This window comes from Equus przewalskii, chromosome 23 (assembly GCF_037783145.1).
Source record: "Equus przewalskii isolate Varuska chromosome 23, EquPr2, whole genome shotgun sequence".
Taxonomy (NCBI): Eukaryota; Metazoa; Chordata; class Mammalia; order Perissodactyla; family Equidae; genus Equus; species Equus przewalskii.
The window spans coordinates 16,916,262-16,943,260 of record NC_091853.1 but is presented as its reverse complement, the minus strand read 5'-3'; the positions used below and the strand labels follow the sequence as shown (position 1 = coordinate 16,943,260).

The window sequence follows — 26,999 nt, the reverse complement described above, 5'->3', positions numbered from 1 at the left end:
TCACTCCTGTTGGAATTGGGGCATAGGGAACCAAACAAACATGCTGGCACTCTGGTTACAACTTGTTCTATAAGTAATAAAGTCTTGTCTCTGAAACAAGAGTCTCATGACTTCTTTCAGCATTTACACAACTGTGGCAAGCTAACTTGCAAATAATGTAAAATCTCATACCCTTCACAGTTCTTGACAAATAGACTTAAAAAAATAAAAATATGAATAGGAAGCAAGAGACTAAAAAAATGACTAGAAGATTTTAAAAGAACAAAACAGAACTTCTAGAAGTGAAAAATAGAGTAACTGAAATTTAAAACTCAATAGTTGAGTTAAAGGGCAGATTCTGATCTCCTCCAATTATTAACCAGTTTTTGTTTCAATAAAAAGTAACTGAAGAGAGAATTAGTGAATTGGAAGATAGATCTAAATTAATCAGAATACAACACCGAGAGCAGAAAAAAGATAGTAACTCTGAAAGAGAAGTTAAGGGACATGAGCAAAGAGTGAGAAAAATGAACGTAAACCTTGTTGGAGTTATAAAAAGAAAAGGAAGTAAAAGCAATTATTTGAAAAGAAAATTACAGAGATGTTTGCAGGCTGATCCACATATCCACCAATCCACATACTTATGAAGCCCCATGAATTCCAAGAGGTTAAATAAAAAGAAACCCACACCTAAACACAGAAGAGCGAAACCGCAAAACAGCAAAAATGTAGAGAAGATCTAAGTAATTAGAGAAAAGAGATATTATATTCAAAGGAATAAAAATTAGACTTTTGGGGGGCCAGCCCAGTGGCATAGTGGTTGGGTTTGCATGCGCCGCTTCAGCCTCCTGGGGTTCACAGGTTTGGATCCCAGGCATGGACCTGGCACTGCTTGTCAAGCTGTGCTGTGATGGTGTCCCACATACAAGACAGAGGAAGATTGGCACAGATGTTAGCTCAGTGACAATCTTCCTCAAGCAAAAAGAGGAAGATTGGCAGTAGATGTTAGCTCAGGGCCTGTCTTCCTCAAAAAAAAAAAGCACTTTCAGCTAGTTTATGACAGAAACAATGGAAGGCATAGGACAATGAAATATTTTGAATGTACTGAAAGAAGGTAACCTAGAATTCTATACCCACCTAAACTATCATTCTAAGAGTAGACTCAAAATGAAGGCAGCTTCAGACAAAAAAATAGGAAGATTTTTGCTTCAGTTAGACCCTCAGAAAAGTAAACCCTAAAGGAAAAAGAAAAATCATCTGAGATGGAGTTGAGATGCATAAAGAATGATATCCTATTTTATACCAACCAGGTTGGAAAAATTAAGAAATCCGACAATTCCAAAAGTTGACAAGGACATGGAATAGGGGAAACTTTATGCCCTGCTGGTGGGAGTGTAAATTGATACCACTTTGGAAAACAATATGGCAATAACTTGCAAAACAGAACTTGTACATACCCAACTCAAAAATTTCACCTAATAATTATTAACCTATAAAAACCCTTATACACGAGGCACTCTTACACAGGGGGATAAGACATGTAGAAGTATGTTCATAGTAGCATTGTTCATAATGGCAAACAACAGCAAATAATTGAAATATCCATCAACATATCTGTAAATAAACAACTTATGGTATAACCACATAATGGCATATTAGTCAACAGTGAAAATTAATGAATTATTACTATATGTATTAATTAGTCACTGAACCTTAAAAATCTTAGAAACATGTTGAGTGAAAGAAGTCAGTCATAAAAGAAATCAGATATATATCATATGTGTAACACCATATACATAGTTTATGTAACTAAACAATATTTGGGGGGATACATATATGTGCAATAAAAACTTTCAAAAATCCAAAGAATGATTAAACACAGATTTCAAGAAAACAGTTACCCTTGTGGGGAAAAGAATCAAGGGGATAGGATGTGGCAGAATCCATACACGGATTCAACAATTGGTCAAGTTCTAGTTCTTAAGTTGGTTGCGAACTCACAAGTGTTTGTTTTAATATTATACTCTATAACTTACACGTATATTATTTTGTAGGGATCAAATATTATAATGTAAAGAAACTAACATTTAGAAAAAAAAGAAAAGGAATGGAAGGAATTTCCTTAACCTTGAAACCTATGAAAATCTTACAGCAAAAGGGTATAGGATAAAATATTGGTGAAATATTGAGGCATGCCACTTAAAGTCAAGAATAAGATAAGATATTTACTGACTATCATAAAGATGTTGATATTCCCCAAATCAATCAACAAACATACTGCAATCCCGATCAGATTCCCAGCAGACTGAGTTTTCTTCATATCTGCAAAACTTAACAAGCTCATCCTAAATTCATATTGAAAATCTAAGTTCCAAAAACACCCAGCACAATTTTGAAGAGCAATAACTCAGTGGAGGGACATGCTCTATCAGATGTCCAAGTTTCCTTTAAATCTAGAATAGTTGAGGGAGTATCACATTAGCAGAGAGAGTATATCAGAAGCATGATACATGAGAGACAGCATTACAAACTAAAGAAGAAATGATGGACATTCTAAAATGGTACTAGGATAATTGATTATCCATATGGAAAAATTCATGTTAAAACAACAAGGCTCCATTTCAAAACAATCAGATTAGCCAATACTTAAAGAACTGACAACATCAACAACTGGTAGAGCAGGGAGAATCCTCACATGCTGCTAGTGGGGATATAAACTCACATCCTCATCTTGGAGACCAATTTGGTAATAACTAGTAAAACTGAAGGCTTTCATACTTTATAATCCAGTATGCCACATCTAGGTGAAAATGTGTATTACATTAAAATGAGTAATACAGTGTAAAGTGTATTACATTGCCTTGTACTGAAAGAAACTAAAAGTTAACCAACAAAAGAAATGGATAAATAAATTTCACTCTATTAATCAACAGAATATAAAAAGCAGTTAAAATGAATAAACTAGAACTACAAGTATCAGAAGAGAAAATAAGATAAAATAGAAGCAAAATTTAAGTAAAAAACAGCAAGCTGTAAAAGTACATAGACCATACAAAGCTTATATAAAATTTAAAAGATGAAAATCAGTACTACTTGGATATGTGGATAACATATATATATATGTGTGTGTGTGTGTGTGTGTGTGTGTATCAGCATATGCATAAGAATGACAAATGCCAGATTCGGGATAGTGACTACCTTTGGGGAAGGAGGGAGGGGAATAAAATCAGGTGGCAGGGCCAGGACTAGGGTGAGGCCAGTCCAAATTGCAAGACGCCTAAAGTGCAAAATATAAGGATGCCTTAACCTTTAAGTTTGTGCAAGCGCAGGACACAAACCTAAGAATGAGTGCTTCCTTAAACTTTGTGCCCTCAGCAACTCACTTATCTGTCCCTAGTCTTGGCCCTGTTAGGTGGGATACACAGAGACTTCAGCTGCTCTCTGTGGAGTTTTATTCCTGTGTGCAAGTATCCCCTACAGAGAGAGTTCACATTTGCTTTGGCTGGATTTCACATTTAAGATGGTAGTTGTTATGTTACTTTCTTGAATTGGTATTGTCACCACATGTGGATATTAGAGATTTGGACTCCAAACACAAGTGCTGTGAGGACTTGGTATAATGATTTCTCATGGGAGATTCTTTTTCTCTTTAAAGAATAACCTAGAGAAAGACATGTGACTAACCTTGGCAGTGAGCTCCCTCTCCCCTGGCTTTGCATCTTGAGCAGAGAAACGTGAGAATAAGGAGAGGGTGGGGACCAGTTTGGAATTTATACCAGGGGCAGTGCCCTGAGCAGTTCCTGCTGACTTGGTTCCTGTCCTAGTTTTCCAAACTTCTCATCAATTCTGTGAGCTTCCCAATATCCTCCAACAATTTCCCATTTTCCTTAGAGTCAATTTCTGTTGCTTGCAACCAAGGAGCCCTGACAGCCTCATGCTGTCAAACAATGAATTTATATGATTCCACTTGTTATGACTGATCCTTAGGAATCAACTTTCTCACCATGACTTGATTTCCCATTTAGGTTTGGTAGGATTCTACAAGGAGGATACCTACTTGTACATTTTAGGCCCTAAGTCAGTGCTACCTCCTTTGGCTGAATCACTGTGGAGTTATTAATGCCTAAGAGATACACCCCTGACTTAATGTTCTCCAGTCGTGGTTGTGCCTATGGCCCCTGAATAAAAATTTGCCAAGCTGGCCTGTGGTGCTGGCCACACTAAGAATTATAATCTCAAGTCTAAGGAAATCCATCATTGCACCAACTGTGTCATTTGGACTAGTCTTACCTCGTCTGTCTTTAACACTTCCCATATTCGAGCATGATCTTCCACCAGCCAGTGTCCTGTGCTTTCTACCTTGCTGGAAAGTTTGACTTTAGACACCACTTGAGTAGGCTCTCCCACAGGTTTCCCCTCCATCTTGAAAGAGCCAGGCAGAAGGCATTACGGATCTGTGTGGAAGAATAAAGTGTGATCCAGGTTAAAAGATTAAGTAACATAAAAAGAAATATGAAAGTAAATTATCAGGCTTGATTTGTGGATAACGAGACCACTAAAGACTATCACAATAAGCATCAACTTTTATGGCTACTTTCTATATTTTAAATATTTATTATTGGTATTTTAATGCAGGCTTCTGGAGGCAGGGACACATTTTGAGAATGGACAAAGTGATATAAATTTTAAAGCAAAGTAAAAAGCATCATCTGCCTGTTATAGCTGCTTGTCACTTTGCCCTGACCCCCTCAGCAGGAGAGATGGAAATGGCAGATGTAAGACAAGCCTGAGCGGCGTTTTCATATTTCCGTGCCACGTAGTCCGTGTGGAAGAAGCACTGGCCACGGTGTTAGGAGCTTTACTCTTCAAACATCTACTGAGCACTTGTTTAGACGAGGCTCCATGCTAGGCATATGCAAATAATTCTGTAGTTTGGTACTTAACCTTAAGAAGCTTAGCGTCTCAGGGCAGAAAAGGTTGTAAACAAGTCATCACAATACCGCGTATTAGCGCATAGTGTGCGAAATGCCACAGCAATCATGTCTCTGACTGCAATGGAAGCACAGAGGAAGATTCTCTTTGATATTTATTGAGCCTTGGTTTCACTGGCAGTTGCTGTAAAGACAATATTTAAAAATTGATACCAATTTTATAAAGTCTACTTCCTCAACATCTTTCCATCTGCCACTGGCTTGTTCAGAATCACGTCAGGGCTGCTCAGCACCGTCCTCTCCTAAGGAATCTCCTTGCCTCCATTCAAGTCCCCTGAATCTATCCTTCTCAGGGCAATTTTTATAAAAACCGAATCTGATAATGATGTTTCACCTACCTGAAAATTTTCCTAGAGAATAAAATCCTAACTCCTTAATATAGCATCCAAGGCCCTTTGTGCTTGGCTTCCTCCATCTCCCTCCCCCACCAGGCCTGGCTGCATCCTCAGCCACTCTGTTTGAGACATTGGAAAGTACCCATGGATCTCAAATATATCCAAGACCTTTAGGCTTTGTTTCTGACACGTCCCCTCCACCCCCAACTCCAAGAGAATAAGGACCCCTCCTCCTTTGTTACTCTCTGTATATACTCTGCACAGATTTCTATCATGTCACCTGTAACACTTTATTATATTTATTTGCTTTCAAATCTATTTCCACTTTCTGGTCTTTTAAGCATCTTGACACTAGAGATGGTGCCATGTACAGAGTAAGAACTAAATAAATGTTTGATGAATTAGTTAATTCAGTAAATCATGAGACTCAAGTGAAAATGAGGCAGTAGATCTAATTAATATTCAAGCAACAGGTGTAAAAGTCAACTTCCCTCTTCTCTTTAACTTTTTGTTTGTTTGTTTTTGTTTTGTTTTGTTTTCTCGAGGAAGATTAGCCCTGAGCTAACATCTGCCAATCCTCCTCTTTTTTCTGAGGAAGACTGGCGCTGAGCTAACAGCTGTGCCCATCTTCCTCTACTTTATATGTGGACGCCTACCACAGCATGGCTTGCCACGTGGTGCGTTGTCCACACCCAGGATCCGAACTGGTGAACCCCAGGCCGCCAAAGCGGAACATGCGCACTTAACCACTGCGCCACCGGGCCAGCCCCTCTTTAACCTTTTTATTGACTTAGTGGGCTGTAAGTTCTTCATAAAAAAGGACCAAGTCTAACATTTATCATGCACCCCAAGCAGCTAATATTACAAGCTGCAATTACTCAATAGTTAACAACAGACTAGTTGTCATGGAAATGTCTTCAAGGAATTGAGCATTTCTGCAAAAAAGCAGGTCTTATGCTCACACAACCTACTGCCCAAATAAAAGTAAGTGGAGGGGCTGGCCCCGTGGCGGAGTGGTTAAGTTCGCGCTTTCCGCTGCAGGCGGCCCAGTGTTTCGTTGGTTCAAATCCTGGGCGCGGACATGGCACTGCTCATCAAACCACGCTGAGGCAGCGTCCCAAATGCCACAACTAGAAGGACTCACAATGAAGAATATACTGTGTACCAGGGGGGCTTTGGGGAGAAAAAGGAAAAAAAATAAAATCTTAAAAAAAAAAAAAGTAAATGGAAATCCGCATTGATGAGCCAGGCAGGAGTGATGGGTTAGAGGATTTGAGAAAAGCACCTTCCGCAGCAGAGTTACTTCTCTGCCTCACATGCTCCATCTGTACGCCATGGAGGGCAAGCCATCTGCTTCAGAGAGCAGCGATGAGCCAGCTGCTAACCCAGCCATTGTGCAGTACTTAGAGACATGAAGCACTTCAGACACTCCCACTAGCAACCAGGAAACAGACCCTTTATAATTCATGTTCAAAGTTCTGAGTGGATGTGCTAATAAATGATGCTGACACACACAGGCAAGGAAATAAACAAAGGAGAGTCATGTAAAGGTTTCAGTCCAAAAAAAAGGAAATTAAAATAAACAGGCAAAATGGAAACAGGCCAGATTAGTAGGGAAGGAAATTCCATTGTTGTTACTGGAGATAATACTGTAAACAACAAATAATAAATCAAAACAAAGTGGAAAAACTACATGAAATAGTTTTGGCTGTATCCTTTGTATGTCATGGAAACATAACTGGATAAAATAGACAAACTACAACATCTCAGGGTGAACAATGGACCATCTGTAAGTGTAATGTATCCCAGTGACCACGGGCTCTTCTCTGCTGTCTGCCCACAGCTGCTTTCTCATCTCCGCAGTGTGGGTGAAAGTTGGCAAATTTTCAGTGTTAGAGACTGAACTCTACTGTGCACTGACTTCCCACAGATTGTTGCTTACCCTGTTTGGGAAGAAGATGCAATTCTGAGTTTTAAACCCTTTCAAAGCACTTGGGAAGTAAGGATGGATGCAGAGAGGCAGCCAGCTCTTACAAGGCTCTCCAAGCATTTTGAGATCCACCACCCTATCTGAGACTCAAGGCCCTTTCACCCATCTTCAGTACATCTCCTCACTCACAAAAAAATGACCATATATCCAATATATATGAGCTCCCATTGCATACCAGCCACTGTGCTAGGTATTTTCCACATTCTCTCTAATCCATTCAACAACCCTGCAAGGTAGATATCACCATTTTACAGCAATGACAAATTAGGTTCAGAGAGGTTAAGTAACTTTAATACACTGCTGGAAAGTTGTAGAGTTCCCAACTTCATGCTCTCTTCTTAGGACAGTTCAGAAGACCTTCAACCCCCTACCCCCACCCCATCACTGGGGGAATGTGACCTCCCTCTCATGCCCATTCCCCCATGGACTAGAGTTGAAGTGGCAATGTCTTAGCTAACTGGAACAATAGAGCCCCCTTGAGAATGGTCACATCTGATGAGTACACAGGGAAGAGTGGGATAGACAGAAGGAGGGAAACATCATGGGAAAACAGATCCTCCCTTTTCCTTTTTACTCCCCTCTCAACTTCTGACCAGGGCAGGCTTTCCGGGTGTGACCTGTGCAGTCACACAGGGCCCCGTGCTCAGAAGGGCCCTGTGCTAGATTGAATGCTCTGCTGTCACTGTCTTAAAATTATTAATTTTTGAACAAGGGGCCCTGCATTTTCATTTTGCAGCCCCAAAATTATATAGCCAATACTGCTGCTGACCCATCTTTTTCCTCTTCAAATGTGAAGTTCCAATCCATACCTTCTTTGAACAATACATGCATTACAGGTTTCCTAGTTCCCTAAAATGAGCTAGAAGTCTATATAGCGGAGCCATTTTTTGTTAGAATGAAAACAGGAGGCATAGGTGGACCTTCTTCTACCTCTGAAACGCCGCCCGTCTTAGAGTTGAACTACTGTCTTCATTCTTAAAACACACACAGTCAAGATTTATAAGCCAACTTCCATGCAAATACTGCTAATACAAGTCCATTGAACAGATAAGATGAAATCACTGTAAACCTAACAGGCAGAATCTTCAACGCTACTTAACCATTGGTCTAAAACACCATAAGCCTTATGAGCTCTTTTGGAAATCAGTTTTGAAGGACTGTCATCCTAAAACACCTCATATCCAAAACAGAATTTCTTTCAAACCACTGGATAGTGAGATCATCCTTAAGTTAGAGATGTGGAGAAAGAGAGCCATGTGTATAGAATGGCAAATGTCTGATCAGAGAACACAGAAGGAAAATTTTGCTCAAAAATTAAAAAGACAAGTGCTTGAGGACTGTTTTTTCTAATTGTGAAAGGGTCATGATTACACAGTATCTCTACTGCGCAAAACAGAGAAGTAACATAAGAACAAGGAAGACAAGTCCAACAGGATGGAAGAAAGATGCTTTCGCCTGACACTGAGAAACAATCTGCAGATGAGAAAAGCCATGTAAGGGTTTCTGAGGTCATTTTGCCTTCAAATCCTAGAGCCCTGACATTCCCACCAAAGCTGAAAGGTTTTTTTATTTTCAAGTTACATTAAATCCAAAAACCATTTTAATAAATATTTATAAACCCTAGCTGTCTTATAAGAAGTTGATAAGTTAGAAATTGGTGAAAATAATTTATGATTATGATTATATAATAAAAAAATAACTATATGATTACTATTAATGAGAAAATATGTATTTCCTTAAAACTTGTGCTTTTAAGGTCTGTATTTTTAAAATATTTGCTACACAATGCTTATGATATAATATATAATAATAACAACATTTCTCCCATTCCTTCAAAAACAATCATTGTCTGGTGGTTATAATATTTTCTATGGTCATAACAAAAGGCCCAGTTGATGGCTTCATATCTTAAATCCTCATTAGGTACCAAAAGTAAATAGGCAGCTTCTCAGGGGCTAATCTTAAAAACATCAGTATTAAGCGACAGTCTGAGAACACAAAAAATTGCTGTTACTAGTGTCTGTTCTTGCCATTTGATAAAAATTATCCATAACTCCTATCAATAACCTTTTTGAAACATGGCTTTAAAAATAAGTGCTAGGGCCCAATTTCACTGAAATCTGTATTTATTTTATTAATCCCCACGCTAGACTTTGTTTAATAAATCAATCTGGACTTTACTGAATTTGACTTTCCTTCCTATGAAAGTAAATAATGTATGAGACATCCCTCTAAATCATTCTCTCTTTTCTTCTCCCTCTCCTCTTTACATATTTTTGGAAGGAAAAGAAAGTGTTTAATATGCAGAGCCTTGCTGGAATGGTTTGGTGTTTCTCGTCGTTATCCATCAGGGCCACGCTCTTCTTCTGCCCCTGCAGATTCTATCATATGTATTAAGAATACCGTATTTCTGCTTTATTCCCTTTATACACATAAACTCTTGCTTCTGCCTGAAGAATTCTTTTGATTTTTTTAACTCGACTCAGATTTCTTCTAATCTTGAAAATGTCTGGCAGTTGCCCTGTTCCAGTCTCTTCCCATGATTATTTGTCTTTCTGCCATCCTTTCCTCCTGCCTTCTCTCATCCCTGTTCTTCTTCCTAACGAGCTGAGCTCCTGTCCAGATAAGACAGGTTTGTGTATCTCTCTCTCCTATTATCTTCAACTCTTCCACCTAAAAGGCTGTCTATCAAGAACAGTCTTTGCATTTTGGTTTACTCAAAGGTTCGGAATAGCATAGAACAAAGAGCACCAAAATCCCAGTCAGAGGACCTGGGTTCAAATCATGAGGTTACAGTAAATTCTCTAAGTCACCCTTCGACAAACCACTTTCTCAGCCTCTGTTTCCTCATCCTTAACAAGAATAGACAGTCTACAAGACTGCTGAGACCCTTACAGATATAAATACAGCACTCACCTCCCTCTAAACGTAGGAAGCAAAACTAATGTGCATCGAATTACTTTTCCAGTAGAGCTGAGGAATTTACACAACTAAATAAAACAGTGGAAGGTTGTGATTTCTGTGGGCCATTCACATATTGTATTTATTTCCACATTATGCATGCATTCACTACTCAAATGTCCAACAAACAGCATGATATTAAAACGGCCCTTGGCATTCATGGATATAACGTCTGAGTTTTGACTAATCAGGAACAACCCAACATTCCCTGACATGTAGTCAATTTTTAGCTTGCTGAGTCTTTGCAATGCTGCTGTTTGGGTGTGCTCACCCAACCTTAGCATCCAAATCCTGGATCGGTGGTCGACTTCTCAAATCATGATTGCTCTTGTGGTATTTACAAATTGGGGGAGCCAAGAAGGTCTTAAGATACAGCCTTCCCAAATGTGGGGGTGCATCATAGTGGTCTCACCAGTCTATTCCTTCTGAAAACAGAGACAGAAGCAGCTGTCTGGAATCTAGACTTCCTGTGCAGAAATGGAGACTGGGGCACAGACAGACACCAGACAGAGAGGACTCTAGGAAGCCATGGCAGAGAGAGAGTCCTAGCGCTGGGCAGCATTTGTCCCGGGAAAAGTGGCACGTCCAATTGTTTCAGAGCAATAATAAAAGTTGGTTGTGTTAAAGTGACAGTATATGACAATGTATTCGGAAGTAAACCGATCCTCATTATGTCTTCCCCCTTGGAATCAACGGCATTCTAATCTATATAAGGCCACTCAGATTCTGCGTATTGCTTTCTTTTGCTTTCCTTAATTTACTCGGTCTCCCTTGCTCCACTGCCAGCTCCTTGAGAGCAAGACTGGACATATATTTATTATACGGCTTCAATTAAAAAAAAAAAAACTCAATCACTCTTCTAAAAATATCATTTTATTTTCTTTCTATTAAAAAAACCCCACTGGAATAAGAGATAAAGCATTTACCATGACGATGTGTTTTGGAACAAACGTCAATCATTGGGCAACCATTTTCAAAGGAATTTTAATTATATACTGTCTTAGTGAATGCTGAGCAAGGTTGCACAATAGAGTCTGTGGAGTCAGAAGTGACTTTCTCTGAAAGCAACTGTCTCCTGTTAAATGTAGAAAATTAAAGAAGTGCAAGGCATTCTTGCTTCATTCAAGTTGATATTTTTAAAAGGCTGGTCCAACTACACTTCAGACTTTGTGTACTTTTCCCCCCCTCACTGATAGTATTTGGCAGAAGTTTTTAATAATAATTCCAAAAAAGAAAAACCCAGACTGAGTTTGTACTACCCTTGTGAACCTCCCTGGAGAAATGCTGCTCTTTGCTCAGCAATTCCTGCTCAGCTCAGAGAGCCAACACAAGGAAAACAGCTGGGCTGCCCTCCTGGTCTCCATTCAGCACGGGCAGTCTAGAAACAAATCTGCAAAGACAGACGTGGGGGAGGGAGAGGATACTGAAACAGAAGACAGGCTGAGATCACAAAGAATCCTTCGGTGTTCTAAGAGAGAGAGAGAATTCTAAAGAACTGAATTTTTCATGGCCTGCATCTTTATTACAATAAAAAACTCAGTGATTATATCACTTGAAAGCTTAAAATGAGATGAAACTGTAAATCACGTGACTGTCCCAGGCTCAAATGTTTCACAATTCTGTGGACTCCAGCTTTAACTGGCTGAATGAGGGCAAAATGCAAAGACCCTTAGGAGAGCATCATCCAGTTCAACAGTCACAGGCTAATTTTTATCTTCAAGTTGAAGGAAATCCAGCTGGTTCAGGTCAGAGCCATGTTTCAGGTCCCAACAAGGACACGCTCCCCACCCCACAGGAGATGCAGCATTCACTGTGCCAGGGGCCGGGCTTGTACTTCAGAGGCATCAGCTTGTCCTCAGAACAGCCTCAGGAGAAGCTCAGGTCAAGAGAGATTAAGGAACAAGCGTCAGAGTTTCTCCTGAAGCTGTGCTGACCCCAGAATTGTGTCCTCGCCACCATACGACACTACTCGACTTTAATAGTCAATGTTCCACTTAGAAAATAGCATCAGGTAAATGTGGAAAAGTCTGAATTCCCGGGAATCTCAGCCCTTGAAAGGATTCAGAGGTGGACTTCTCATGACAGGAATGCAAAAATCTAAAAATGTTAGGTTCAGGAAAGAAAGCCTGTTGAGTTTATCAGTTAACACACAAAATCGTCTTAACTACCTTCCAGGTAGATTGGCCTTTCCATATCTCACGTTAAAGAGCAGTGTGTTCTCAATCTTTTACTTTACCAAAAACAGAGTCTAATCTATTTATTTACAGTCACTTTACCAGGCCATAGGCTAATGCCATAGGATAACGGCAGGTCCCGATGGGTGAGAAATCTCTTCCAAGAAAATCCTTCTAGGAGAGGCATGTACAGTGAGCTGGTGCTGGCCAATCCTTATTCTCTCTCTCTCAGTCTCTAAGCAGTAAGGACACCATGATTTTTTACATACATCATACATTCTTAATTATAATTCCTCTTTCATTAGCTCAGATAATATCTTGCCCCACATGGAGGACGCTGATTAGTTTCACGTAGTCATTGCTAAACCTAGTTGGTACTGCTGAGTACCCAGACACCAATCAGCTAGACTAACTAGGTGCAAGAAGCTTTATATTCAGAGCAACATCTTCATTTCCATTTAACTTTTTTGTTCTTTCCCTGATATTGATCTCTTAAATAGGATTAAATGCTCATAAGTGGTGCTAAGGCCAAAGGAATGGGTCCAATACTCATCCAGCATGGGGGAGGGAGGGATCGGTGTGCTGTGCGTTAGGGTGAGTTCTACTGCCGGCTCACATTTTTTACCTTCTTCTCACCTTTTTTGATCTGCAACTGCGATATAAAATGGCAAACCTATCCCACGTGGGATGAAAGACTCAATGACCCAGATGAACACAGGAACACTGAGAGACAATGACATCAAGGAGAAACCACTAAAGATGCTGCTTCCCGACTCTGACCCTTGCACAGATCTCGTGGGCAGATCCCCTGGTGACCCGTGTGCCCAGAGCCAACACAACAAAATGTCAAAGCCCTACCTTTCGGAATTCTAAGAAACCCTCCCAAAGGCTTGAGCTTGCTGTAGCACAATGACATTTTCATCAGTAAATGCAGTTATGGTTGTCACATTCCACGTATCTTGGAAAAGACTCAATCATTATTTTCAAATAGTCTTTTAGTGAACTGTATAAGGACACTCCAACTTCTTTTTCTTATTTCTTCTACATTTTTTTTCCCTCTCATGTGAAGCTCTGTAAGGGTGTACCATAGAGAAGCATCCTATATTCATGTGTATATTGGATGAGAGGCAGCTATTGAATTTACCCTCCACTGCCCAGCAAGGATAGAACCCCCACATTATTTTGGAATGAACCAAAAGCTCTTAAGCCTAAATGAGGCAATTGAAAACCAAATTCTATTCTCAAATCTCAAACAGGTTTCCAAAACATATTTGAAAGCTGCTTTGCATAGCAACAGAGTCAGGAGTGTTTTCAACTCAGCCTGTGGGGAGGACCTTGCTGGGATATATTAAATAGTTACTGTATTAGAACCTACTTTTTCTTTAAAATTGCAAATATTCCTAGCAGGGCCAAGCCTGGATTTCTCATCAGGCCTTCAGAACAGCACCAGCCATCCGTCACAGTCTTTTCAAAGGCTGCATTAAATGACTTGTGTACATCTGCAGGGTTTCTGTGTTTGATCCCAGATTCTGTTTTCACTAAGGTCAAGGGTTAGAGTTTTGACAGATGTGGCTGTGGTCTAATTGGCCCATTTTATCTACCCCTTTTCCACACATATACAGTATTTGATAGCAAAATTTGTGAAATGTCTTGATTTTGATACCAACAAATGAGGGACGGATGGAATGTGTGGCTAGCCTACTTGGTTAGGTGTCAATTTTAGTTTCAGAGTCAGTATGAAATTCACCATAGTTTCTGTTGGAGGGGAAATAAGAGCATTTCATTCTGTGTCACCATTTCATTCCAACTGGGATGCAGTTTCTCTTCTCTTTCTTTTATTTTCCCCTCCTTAAACTTTTACAGGACTTTCCACTTTCTCCATTTTTTTCATTGCTGCAGCTTGACCTTGCTATTTCCAATAAACGAAACTAGAAACTGAATGAGACTGGCTCTTGTATTCAGACCTCTGAGCACAATAGCAATTGTGCAAATAGACAATTTAGCATCCCTGGCTTCCTAGCTGAGGGTGTCAATGGGCCAATCTGACTTCCTGCAACAAGATGGCAAACTTCCAGGGACGGGATGGGTAGGTTGCTTAAACCTCACCCGGCACCCTGCTATGCACTGGAGGTGAGGGAAGTCCCTAACATTTCACTTAGCTGTAGCCTAATCATCATGCCAGGTGTGTGTGAGGCAGGGGGAAATAAAGATAAATCAGCATGTGTGTCCTCCTTTAACTGGCCTTCACGCTGGGAGTTCTTAATCTGAATCACTGGGAAGTTCACAAGCACATGAAGAGAAAAAGATATATTTCAAAATGATAGGATATATTTCACAGATACATCTCAAAATGATAGGATAAGTGTTAGGAGACAGAGATGCACAAGTGCATTACACCTGTTGAGAGCTCTTTGAGGTAAGCATTAATTCCCCATTCAGGTGACACTGAAACTCAGAGAAGTTAAGTGAATTGCCCAAGGTCACACAGCAGAATGCAAATTTGAAAGCAGATCTCACTCAGAACAAAGCTTCCCTTTCCATTGTCCTGGCCTTTCAAAGCTTTCACAGAATTGTAGCCATGCTAATTTTTGGCTTTGTAACTTTAATGAAAGAAACACTAACTCTTTGCACTCAGGTAGCAGGGGAAGGGACAAGGGGGTTATCTGAAATTTGTGCTTCCTTATCAACCAAAGCTGAGAGTCAGCTTCTTCCTGTCTCCCTTCACGGTCTACTTTGCAGCTCCTCCGCATTCTCTGGTGCCTGTCACCTTCCCCAGCCCTGCCCTTCTAGAGCTAAATAAACAATCATTCCACGACTTTTAAGAAGTGGCAGAAACAGAAGCAAAAAATTGACATTGTCAGTTCTTTCACTTATTCACATATGCAAATTTTTGCTACAAAAGAATGGTGATCTGTAAGTCTAATTATTATTATTTTTTTTTTTAAAGATTTTATTTTTTCCTTTTTCTCCCCAAAGCCCCCCGGTACATAGTTGTGTATTCTTCGTTGTGGGTTCCTCTAGTTGTGGCATGTGGGACGCTGCCTCAGCGTGGTCTGACGAGCAGTGCCATGTCCGCGCCCAGGATTCGAACCCACGAAACACTGGGCTGCCTGCAGCGGAGCGCGCGAACTTAACCACTCGGCCACGGGGCCAGCCCCAAGTCTAATTATTTTTTAAGACTTTCTTTAAAACAACATTTGGAACCCATTACAGTACTCACTGACTTCTTTTTTGCTTCTGCTCTGGAGGGTGATGGGTTTATGATTTACAGCTCAAGCGAACGCAGTCGTGGGGCCCATTGCTCCACGTGACTGTGGTTGACACTGACTCTGGACACCAGAGAGGTTTTAATTGTTAACTTCATTATGGACTGAAAAATGATTGACATACAAGTGAAGCTTAAGCGGGCTCAGGACCACAACTTCAGTGCACTCACTCCATTCCTCCACTTCAGTCTGGACAGAAAGAAAGTGTGAGGGTTTATCTTTTTATTCTTTCGTGTGCCCTAAAAAGGAATTCCAACCTAATTGCTTTATAACCTCATGAAAAGGATGAAGTATAGTGAAATCAGGTCCAAACAAATTGGAGCACTTACCTAAGAAATAAGTGCGTTGACTCAGTCAGCCTAGAAATCTGTCAACAGGCTGCCTGGGTGAAGGGGGATTAAAACTCTCTCCTCCGTTTCCTGGCCACAGACCTCCGGAGTTGTTTAGATTCTACTCCAGTTCCTACTGGACCAATTAGTCAAAAATAAGTTCTGTATTCTCCAAATTAAAATCTGGCAACACTAGCCTTCTGGGTAGAACAGGCTGTCATAGCTGGGCTCACAGAACCGAAAAGGAAAGTGAAACAGAAGGCCAGCACTTCAGATACACTGGAGCAGCACATTAGCAGTGACATCAATTTTAAATGTCCGAGTCCCCAGTGCTTTAGTTTGAGCCAGTGAGCCAACCTAACACACTAACTCCCCTTTTTCTCATCACTATCTTAGGGAGAAAGGGAGCAGAGTCAGCTAAACTCCTTGCTCATCCTCTCTGCTAGGCCAGACCACGTGAGCACCTTCCTCGGGGGTCCAGCTGGGGACCTCTAGCAGAGAACCCCTCTCTCTTGGTCTTCGCCAGTTTTTAAAGGAGAAGTTGCTTTGTATCACAGCCAAAGTTTGTGCCAAGACAGTTAAATCTTGCTTCATTTGAATTAGAATGATCTTCTAGGGCAAGGCACCAGAGATGTTAAGAAAGTTTCACAAATGTTGCTCGCAGTGAACTATAATTGGCATATCTATTCCAGAAAAAACAAAAAAGATCAGGAAAGAAAGAAGAAGGAGAAGAAAGGAAGAGTGAATGAGATTTCCCCAAGGTGAAGAAGATTCGCCACCTCGCTACTCCACAATGCTGCAGCCAGGCCCGACAGTGGCTGTCGCACCCCAGTAAATCCAAAGTGGGTTGTTCACACCCCACTTGGCACCCAAGACTATGTACTGGCATGCAGAAAAAAAATTACAACTTTGATTTATATCTTTATCTCCTCTTTTTTTCTATTTTGTATGTTTTATAGTGCATATAAATGTTAGAATAATAGTACATGTATACAATTTATAAATAATTGTATATATACTGAAGGATACTCAAAAAAACTGTACCGAGAAGAGTACTCCACAAAAACACTTTCAAAATCACTGCCTTCCACAAATACCTTTTCCACTTTCCACACCTTTTAACTGACTACAGAAACCTTTTCCTCATGAATTTCCTGTCTCTACTAATGGCAATCCATCCACCCAAATACCCAAGCTGGCAATCTCAGAGTCATCCTCAACTGCTCCCTGTGACTAAGCTCCTTATGCAAGAGGTCACCAAGCCCTATTGATTACGTCTTCGAGACCTCCCAGATCAGAGCCTTCTCTCTAGACTGTTCTACCCAGAAGGCTAGTGTTGCCAGATTTTAATTTGGAGAATACAGAACTTATTTTTGACTAATTGGTCCAGTAGGAACTGGAGTAGAATCTAAACAACTCTGGAGGTCCGTGGCCAGGAAACGGAGGAGAGAGTTTTAATCCCCCTTCACCCAGGCAGCCTGTTGACAGATTTCTAGGCTGACTGAGTCACCATCTTGATATACACTTTCGTTATCTCTAGGTTGAACTACCACAATAGCCAAGTTACTAGACATTCTGCCCCTTGGCTCTTCCTAGTCATCCTTCATACTGTCACCAGGGTAGTTTTCCTAAAAACCTTCTTTTAGGAAACCGCCCTGCTTAGGAACCTGCAATAGGAATGCACCTCCACAGGGTAGAATTCAAGGTCCTTAACACAGTTTGTTACGGTCTGCTGTATCCTGACCTTCAAGTCCCATCTTCCCCTCTGCCCCACTCTAGTTCCCCTCTCTCCCCCATCACTGAACTGCTCACTCCTCTCCAAACAGTGACCTTTCAAGCCTTCGTTTATGTGGTGACTTCTACTCAGAATACTCTTCTTCCCCTCCCCTTCTCTTTGCCTTTGCTACAGCAGCTTAGCCTATGTCCTCTAACATAACAGGTTTCACTGATTTGCCATATCCATGCCTGATACTGTGATACGTTATTTCATGGCACTCTATTTTGATTCTCATTTGACACAGAGAGTAAGTAGCAGAGCCAGGATCTCAATCTGTATCTGTCTCATTCCAAAGGATATGATTTTAACCACTGAGAATTAAATTTAAAGCAAATGCAAATATCATCTCCTCGATCCCAAACCCACTGGGGAGAGTTCACTACTCTCCCTGTGTAAGTTGTTCAAACTTCTATCACAGCAGTCGTTATACTGTATTTTAGTCTGCACCCTAGCAGACTGTGAGCTCTTAGAGGTCAAGGACTATTTGTCCTCTCACTGATATGTTGGGTACCTAGCACAAGCTGGCACACATAAGGTGCTCAAAATATTTGTTGAATAAATCAACTTACAAATCTTCTGTCCCTTCTCATTACTTATTTTTTTTTTTCCTCTCAACCCACAATGCCCTATCATAGCTTAAATAGAAATGCAAAAGTCACAGGAATGTCTGACACAGAGCCCAATACAGAAAAAGGCTTAACAATGGAGAACTTGTCAACACCTTTATAAAGTTTCCCCACACTGACTCAAAGACTTTGCCCCACGGTGACTCAAAACAGAGCAACTACTACACACAAAGACAATTTTAATGGGGTATATTTTACATATCGTGTGTTAAGGGTATATTCTATGACTTTCAACAAATGTGTACACCCATGTTATCAACACTAAAATAAAAAGCTAGAACATTTCCATCACCCCAGAAGGTCACTTAGGCCTCTTCCCAGTTGATCTCACCCTATCACTGTACCCAGGCAACCACAGATTTGCTTTTTGTAAATAATTGGTACATTTTTCTAGAGTTTTGTGACATTGAATATCATACAATATCTACAAAAATTGTCTGTCTTTTTTCTCTTACCATACTTATTTTGAGATCGATCCATGTTGTTGCATGTCTAAGTAGTTTACTCATTTTTATGGCTGAATAGTATTCCACTGTTAAGTATTTTATTTATACATTCACCTGTGGATGGACATTTGCCTTGTTCCCAGTTTGGGTTACTTTAATAAAGGTGAGAGGAAAATTTGTATACAACTCTTCATGTGGAAACATTCCTTCATTTCTCTTAGATAAATACCTACGAGTGGAATTGCTTGATCATGTGGTAAGGATATGTTTAACTTTAGGAGAAACTGCCAAAATTCTTTTCCAAAATGGCTGTAAAATTTTATATTCCCATCAGAAGTGTATGAGAGCTCCACTTGCCAATACATCCTCACCAACAGTTGATATTCTTGATCATTTTAATTATACCCACAGTGATGCTCTAATGGAGGTGTAGTGATATCACACTGTGGTTTTAATTTTCACTTCTCTAATGGTGAATGATATTGAGCATTTTTTCATGGGTATACTGACTATCTATCTTCTTTGGTAAAGAGTTTGTTCAAATTTGTCTTTTTGTGTGTGTGTGTGAGGAAGATTTGCACTGAGCTAAAATCTATTGCCAATCTTCCTCTTTTTTTGCTTGAGGAAGATTAGCCCTGAGCTAACATCTGTGCCAATCTTTCTCTATTTTGTATGTGAGTTACTGCCACAGCACAGCTTGACAAGTGGTGTAGGTCCATGCCTGGGATCCAAACCCATGAACTTGGGCCCCTGAAGCAGAGCGCACTGGACTTAACCATTACGCCACAGGGCCAGTCCCTAAATTTGTCCATTTTTATAGACTTTTCATTGGTTCTATTAGTGAGTTGTAAGAGATTTTTATACATTCTGGAAAGCAGTCCTTTGTCAGATATATATATATTGATAACATTTTCTCGCAGTCTGAGGCTTGCCTCCACATTTTCATTTTCTTACTGGTATCTTATGAGGAGCAGAAGTTTTAAATTTTGATGTAGCCCAATTCAAACATTTTATGTTCGTGTTTTTTGTGTCCCATATAAGAAATCTTTGCCTATCCAAAGGTTACAAAGTTTCTTCCAGAAGTTTTACAGTTTTAGCATTTACATTTAGGACTATGATCCATTTCAAGGTAATTTTTGTGTGTGATAAAGTAAGGGTTGAGGTTCATTTTTTCTACATAGATAATAAGTTGTTACAGACCATTTGTTGAAAAAGTAATCCTTGCCATATTGAATTGTCTTGGGATCTCTGTTGAAAATCAATCGACCATACATATGTGGGTCTATTTCTGGACTCTCTATTGTGTTTCATTGATCTAAACGTCTAAACTTATGCCAATAAGACACTGTCTTGATCACTGTAGCTTCATAGTAAGTGTTGAAATCAGTACGTGTAAGTCCTCTAACTTTATTCCTCTTTTGCAAAATTGCTTTGGCTATTCCAGGCGTTTAGATTTCCATACAAATTTTAGAATCAGGTTTGAAATTTCTACAAGAAAGCCGGCTGGGACTTTTATTGGGATTTCATTGAGTCTACAAATCAATTTGGAGCAAAGTGACACTTTAATAGTACTGACTCAATAGCAATATTGATTTTATTGGGATTTCATTTAATCTAGAAATCAATTTGGAGAGAATTGAAATTATAACAATATTGAGTCTTCCAAGCTATAAATATGGTAAATCAATCCACTTAGGTCTTCTTTAATTTCTCATAGAAATGTTTCTAGTTTTCAAGGTAGAAGTTTCATGTATTTCATGTTCTGGGGTGCTATTGCAAATGATATTGTCTTATTTTTTATTCCAATTTCTACTTGTTTATTGCTAATATATAGAAATGCAATTGACTTTTGCATACTAATTTTTCATCCTGAAATCTTGCTAAAATGACTTATTAGTTCTAATAGTTTTTTTGTAGATTTGTGATTATTTGCAGCATGTTTGAACATGTCAACTGTGAATAAAGATGATTTTACTTGTAGCTTTCCAATTTGTAGACCTTTTGTTTATTTTCCTCGTCTTACTGCACTGGAAAGAATTCCAGTAGAATGCTGGGGAAGGGGAGAGAAGTGAACATCCTTATCTTGTTCTTGATCTTAGGGCAAAAGCATCAGATTTCACCATTAAGTGATATGTTAGCAATAGTTTTTTTTAAAACAGTTTTGTTGAGATATAATTCACATGCCACAAATTCAACAATTTAGAGTGCACAATTTAGTGGCTTTAGTATATTCTAGAGATGTGCAATCACCAGCCTTTTATCAGATTGAGAAGGTTCCCTTCTATTCTTAGTTTGCTGGGAGATTATTATCATGAATGAATGTTGAAGTTTTTCAAATGCCTTTCTTGCATGAATTGAAATGACCACACAGTTTTTCTCCTCTATTGTGATAACAAGATGAACTCATTAACTGACTTTTAATCAACCTTGTATTCCTGGGATAAACACCACTTGGTCATGGTGTATTATGCTTTTTATATATTTCATTTTTGGTTTGCTAAAGATTTTTGATCCATATTCATGAGGAATATTGGTCCATAGTTTTCTTATCTTGCAATATTTTTGTCTGTTTTTGATATCAAGATAATGTCATCCTCATAAAATGAGCTGAGAAGTTCTTCTCCTACTATATTTTCAAAATCAGTTTATATAGGATTGGTGGTATTTCTGCCTTGAGTGTTTCATACAATTCACCAGTCAAGCCATCTGGGCCCACTAATTTCTTTGTGGGACATTTTCTAATTATGAATTAAGGTATTTAATTGATATTCAGGTTTGCTATTGATTTTGAAATAATTTAGATTGTCTTTCAAGGAATTTTTTGATTTCATACAGGTTGTTGACTTCATTGACATCGAGTTGTTTATAATATTCCATTAGTTACCCTTTTAATGCGTGTAGGATCTTAGAGATATCTCCTTTTTCATTATTGATATTGCTAATATTTGTATCCTTTTTGTTTCTTGATCAATATAGCCAGAGGTTTATTTATTATATTGATCTTTTCAAAGAATCAGCTTCTGATTTCATTGATGTTCTTTATTATTTTTCTGTTTGCTATTTCATTGATTTATTGTTTCCTACTAATTTGGGGTTTAATTTGTTCTTATATTTCTAGCTTAAAGTGGAACCTTAGATTGTTTCTTGTAGCATTTTATCCTTTTTTAATATGTTTTTAAACCTATAAATTTCCCATTAAGTTGCATTTCATTAATTTTGATAATGTGAGTTTTCTTTTCATTTAACCAAAAATATTTTTTAACTTCCCTGTGATTTCTTCTTGGAACTATGCACTATTTAGAAGTATACTGCTTATTTCCAATTGTTTTTGGGATTTGCCTGGTATTTTTCCCTTATTTATCTCTAATTTAATTCCTTGTAATCAGAGAACATACTACAGATGATTTCAATCATTTAAAATTTCTGGAGACTTGTCTAATGGCTGAGCATATGCTCTGTCTTGGTAAATGTCCCACGTGTACTAGAAAAGGATGTGTATTCTACATTTGTTTTTCTGTTATTAATTTTTTCTGGATCAATATAGTTAAAACAGCTTTATCTTTTCTCAACTTTTCCCTTTTAATTTGCATCTTTATATTAAGCAGAATTTTTACCACATATAGTTGGAGTTTTTACAATCCAGTCTAATAATCTCTGACTTTTTATTGTAAAGTTTAAACCATTTACATTTAATGAAATTATTGATATGGTTGTGTTTAAATCTACCACCTTGCTATTGTTTGGTATTTGTTTCATCTGTTCTTTGTCTTTTTTTCCTGTCTTTCTGCTTTCTTCTGGATTAACTGAATAGTTTTTTTTATTTCACTTTATCACTACTATTGGTTTAGCTATACCTCTTTATTTTTAAAGGTTCACCTAGGGTTTACAATATGCATCTTTATCTTATTTCTGTCTACCTTAAAATAACATTATACTACCTCACACATAACGTAAGAATATTGCAATAATATACTTCCATTTCCCTATCTTGTCTTTTGTGCTATTGTTGTCACACATTTTGCTTTTTTGTTTTATAAATCCTAAAATACATTATAATTTTTGCTTTAAGCAGTCAATTATCCTTTATGAAATTTTTAAATGATAAAAAAAGTTCTTGATGTCTACCTACATATTTATCATTTTCAGAGCTCTTCATTCCTTTGTGTAGTCCACATTTTCATCAGTTATCATTTTCCTTCTGCCTGAAGAACTACAAATCTTGTAGTACAGGTCTGCTGGCCAAGACACCCACAGCTTGTCTTTGTCTGAAAAAAGTTTTCATTTTATCTTCACGTTTGAAAGGTATTTTCACTGGGTCTAAAATTCTAGCTTAACAAACTTTTTTTCTAACATTTTAAAGATATACTACCATCTTCTGACTTGCATAGTTTCTGAAGAAAGGTCTGTTGTAATTCTAATCTTTTGTTCCTTTGTGTATAATGTGCCTTTCCCCCCCTCTACCTACCTTTAAGATTTTCTCAGCATCAGTAGATTGTTGTGGTTTGATTATAAGGTTCTTGGTGTGGTTTTCTCAGTATATATCCTGATTCATGTTCATTGAGCTCTTTAGACCTGTGAGTTTATATTTTTCATAAAATTTGGAAAATATTTGGTGATTATTTCTGTTCTCTTTTTTTGCTCTTCTCCTTATGAATTCTCCAGTTTGCAAGTTATTCAGTTCGATATTTCCCCACAGGTGTGTTTATTTTTCTCAATCTTTTTATCTCTGTGTGTAAGCTTCATTTTCGGTAGGTTCTATTGCTCTGTCTTCAAGAGGTTCTACTGCTTTATCTTCAACTTCATTTATCTTCTTTTCTGTCATATCTATTTTGCTGTTAATCCCTTTATCGAGTGAAATTTTTATTTCAGATAGAAAACAACTTTAGTTCCTTTTTATATTTTCCTTTTCTCTCTTCATCATGTTCATATTTTCCATTTAATAATTGATCATATTGTGTGTATTTACAACATGTTTTCATATCTTTGTCTCTTAGTTTTATTATCTCTGTCATTTTGGGACTTACTGATATTGACTGATTTTTCTCCTAGCTTTGGATCACATTTTCCTGCTTTTTGAATGTCTTGTAATTTTTTATTAGATGCCAAACATTGTGGATTTTGCATTGTTAAATACTATATTTTGTTTAATTCCTTTTTTAAATGTTGGACATTGTTCTGATAGCAAATTGAGTCTTTTGTGGATTAGTTTGATTCTTTTGATGCTTATTTTTAAACTTTTTATTGTGGCTCTAGATTATCCTTTATTTTGGTGCTATTTTAGCCCCACCACTAACACCAAAGTCTTATAAAGTCTCTACTAAATGTTCCATGTGTGGAATGAGGTCTCTCTACTCTGGGTGCTAAAACCTCAAATTATTCCTCATCTGGTGTGACTGCTAGGAATTGTTTGGCTTATATATACCTAAAAATTTTTCTTTGCTGCAAGTTTCAGCCTACATTTGTGCAGATTTCTATTCAGCCAAAGACTGAAGGGGATATATATGCAAATTTCTGGTGCTCTTTCTTAGCATAGCTCCCTCCCTTCCAGTACTCTGTCTCACAAATTCTAGCTGCCTCGGCCCACCTGAATTCTAATCTCTATCTTATCAATTCAATAAAATGCAGGGTTGTGTTTGGTTCCCACTCCTTGTACCATGGTCCAGAAAATGCCTGGAGGGAAAAGGCCAGGACAATCACTGGATTCACATCATTTGTTTCCCTTCTCAGGAATCATAGTCCTATGCTACCTGTTGTCTGATGTCTGAAAGCATACATTTTGTCCAATTTTCTAGTTGTTTTTGGTGGCAGGTTAAATGGAGATCCTATTTTCTCCCATGGCTAGGAGTGGAAGTCTATGTAGTGGTTTTTGCTTGAAAAAAATCTAGTATATTTTAAGTACCTATTATTTGTATAACAACTCCATATGGCATAAGACAGTTCCAAAAATATAATTGCTAACCAGTAAATCAAATGAAGAATGAAATAAATCACCTAATATTTGAAGAAATTGTAAAATGTTTGAACAGGTAATAAATGAGGAGTTAGTACTCTATTGCCAAAATGTAATGAAAGCCTGTCAAGGAATCTAAGAATCATTTGCATCTGAATAATACAATAATTAGTTTTAAGTCATTTTTTTCAGCACTTCTCTGATAGTATTCAATTACCTAATGTTCTTTGCTCTTGGGAGACTTTTCTGACCATCAGTCTGAATTATCCTAATATTTCATCATTATTCCTTGTGACTCCTCCTTGTACCATGCCAAATAAACTCTTCTCTTTTTGGCTATTTCCACTTATCTAAAATGTAAAGAAAATTTTCATAGTAGAGTACTGAATAGAAGATTTTCAAAGACACTGATGTCTCTCTAGAAAATAAAGACTCCTTCAAACTTGAAGACTCAGAGTACTCAAGAAAAAATGGTCTACACTATGTCTTTATTTTTAAAGGAGATTGAGATTCCTCTTCCCAATCCCCTATGCCCCATACTCCTTCAACAAGACCATCACCACCGCTACCATGCAACTCATGCTGGTTTATGTATAGGTTAATTTACAAACTCTTCATTATAACACTGGTTGCTTAGAACATTTTTTAGACATGTTAGAGACTTTTTGAGATGCTCTGTTATGTTAGAGATTCTGTACAGAATCCAGACCAATTCAGAGAGAAATATTTTTAAGAGAGAAAATAGCTAAACATGTTCTCAGCACAACTTGATGATTATGGATTCCTTTTGCCCTCTGTTTCTCACACATACTGAGGTGCTGCCTCATGAGCATAAAGACTGGAGTAGTCCTGGCCTTGGAATTAAGAGTTGAATTAAAAGTGGCATCTCAGCAAATTCCTAGCAAATTGTTCCATAAGTTGGCCAAACAGCAAAAGCACAAGCCAAACTTTCCATTGATTCTGCCCAACATCCCTGCTAAACTCAGTGAACTTCTTCCAGTGCTGCAGGCTTCTTGGTGCTTAGCATGTGATTGCAGAGTTTATATATTGCTGTTGTCTTAGAAGCTTAAAAGAAATTTCCTGCCAAAATGATTGGGTACCACAAGGGAGAAGAAATCCTTGTCAAATTTCCAATTCAAAAATCTCATTATTGAGTTACCTCATGTAATCCTCACAAATCTGCAAGGCAGATATTTGTATCCCACTTTTTAGATAAGGAAAGTAAGCCTTCGAAAGGTTAAGCAAGGTGCCCAAGGTCACATGAGAGGTTATAGTGGCAGAGCCAGAATTCAAACCCAGGTTCATAAGACAGCTGAAACTGTGTTCTTAATCATAGGCTTAGTTTGCTAAGTCCAAGGTGGGCTTTGCACAGGCATAACTCTCCAACATCCAAAATTCTTTCTAGCAAAACTATAAACTCTCAAAAGAGAATGGATGAGAGACTGGGTAAACCAGGAATAAAACTAACCCTGCAATCCAAAATTCATTCTGGGTTCACAGTGTCATCATTATTTCTTTTTTTATTTTATTGAGGCATAATTGGCAGATAACTTTATATTAGTTTCAGATCTATGACACAATGATTTAATGTTTGTATATATTGCAAAATGATCACCACAATAATTCTAGTTAATGTGGACACAATGGACAGTTAGGTTATTTCCATATGTTGGCTACTGTAAATAATACTGCAATGAACATGGGGGTGCAAATATCTTTTCGAATTAGTGTTTTCATTTTCTTCAGATAAATACCCAGAAGTGGAATTGCTGGATCACATAGTAGTTCTATTTTAAATTGTTTGAGGATCCTCCGTACTGTTTTCCCTAGTGACTGCACTAATTTACATTCCCACCAACAGTGAACAAGGGTTTCCTTTTTGCCACATCCTCACCAATATTTGTTATTTCTTGTCTTTTTGATAATAGCCATTCTAACAGGTGTGAGATAACATCTCATTGTGATTTTCATTTGCATTTCCCTGATGATTAGTGATGAGCATCTTTTCATGCACCTGTTGGCCATCTGTATATCTTCTTTGGAAAAATTTCTTTTCAGATCCTCTGCCCATTTTTTAATTGAATTATTTGGTTTTTTGTTATTGAGTTGTATGAGTTCTTTATATACTTTGGATATTAACCCCTTATCAGACATATGATTTGAAAATGTTTTCAG

General features: G+C 38.2%; 1 protein-coding gene across 2 annotated transcripts in view; it reads right to left on the bottom strand.

Moving 5' to 3' along the window:
- RGL1 (ral guanine nucleotide dissociation stimulator like 1) overlaps nucleotides 1-26,999 on the bottom strand; it is a 239,722-nt gene that overhangs the window by 148,084 nt on the left and 64,639 nt on the right. For both annotated transcript variants that reach the window (XM_008521854.2, XM_008521839.2), the window contains exon 2: nucleotides 4,270-4,433. In XM_008521854.2, the coding sequence (XP_008520076.2) occupies nucleotides 4,270-4,401 (132 nt within the window). In that variant the 5' untranslated portion in view covers nucleotides 4,402-4,433. The remainder of the gene's footprint in view (nucleotides 1-4,269; nucleotides 4,434-26,999) is intronic.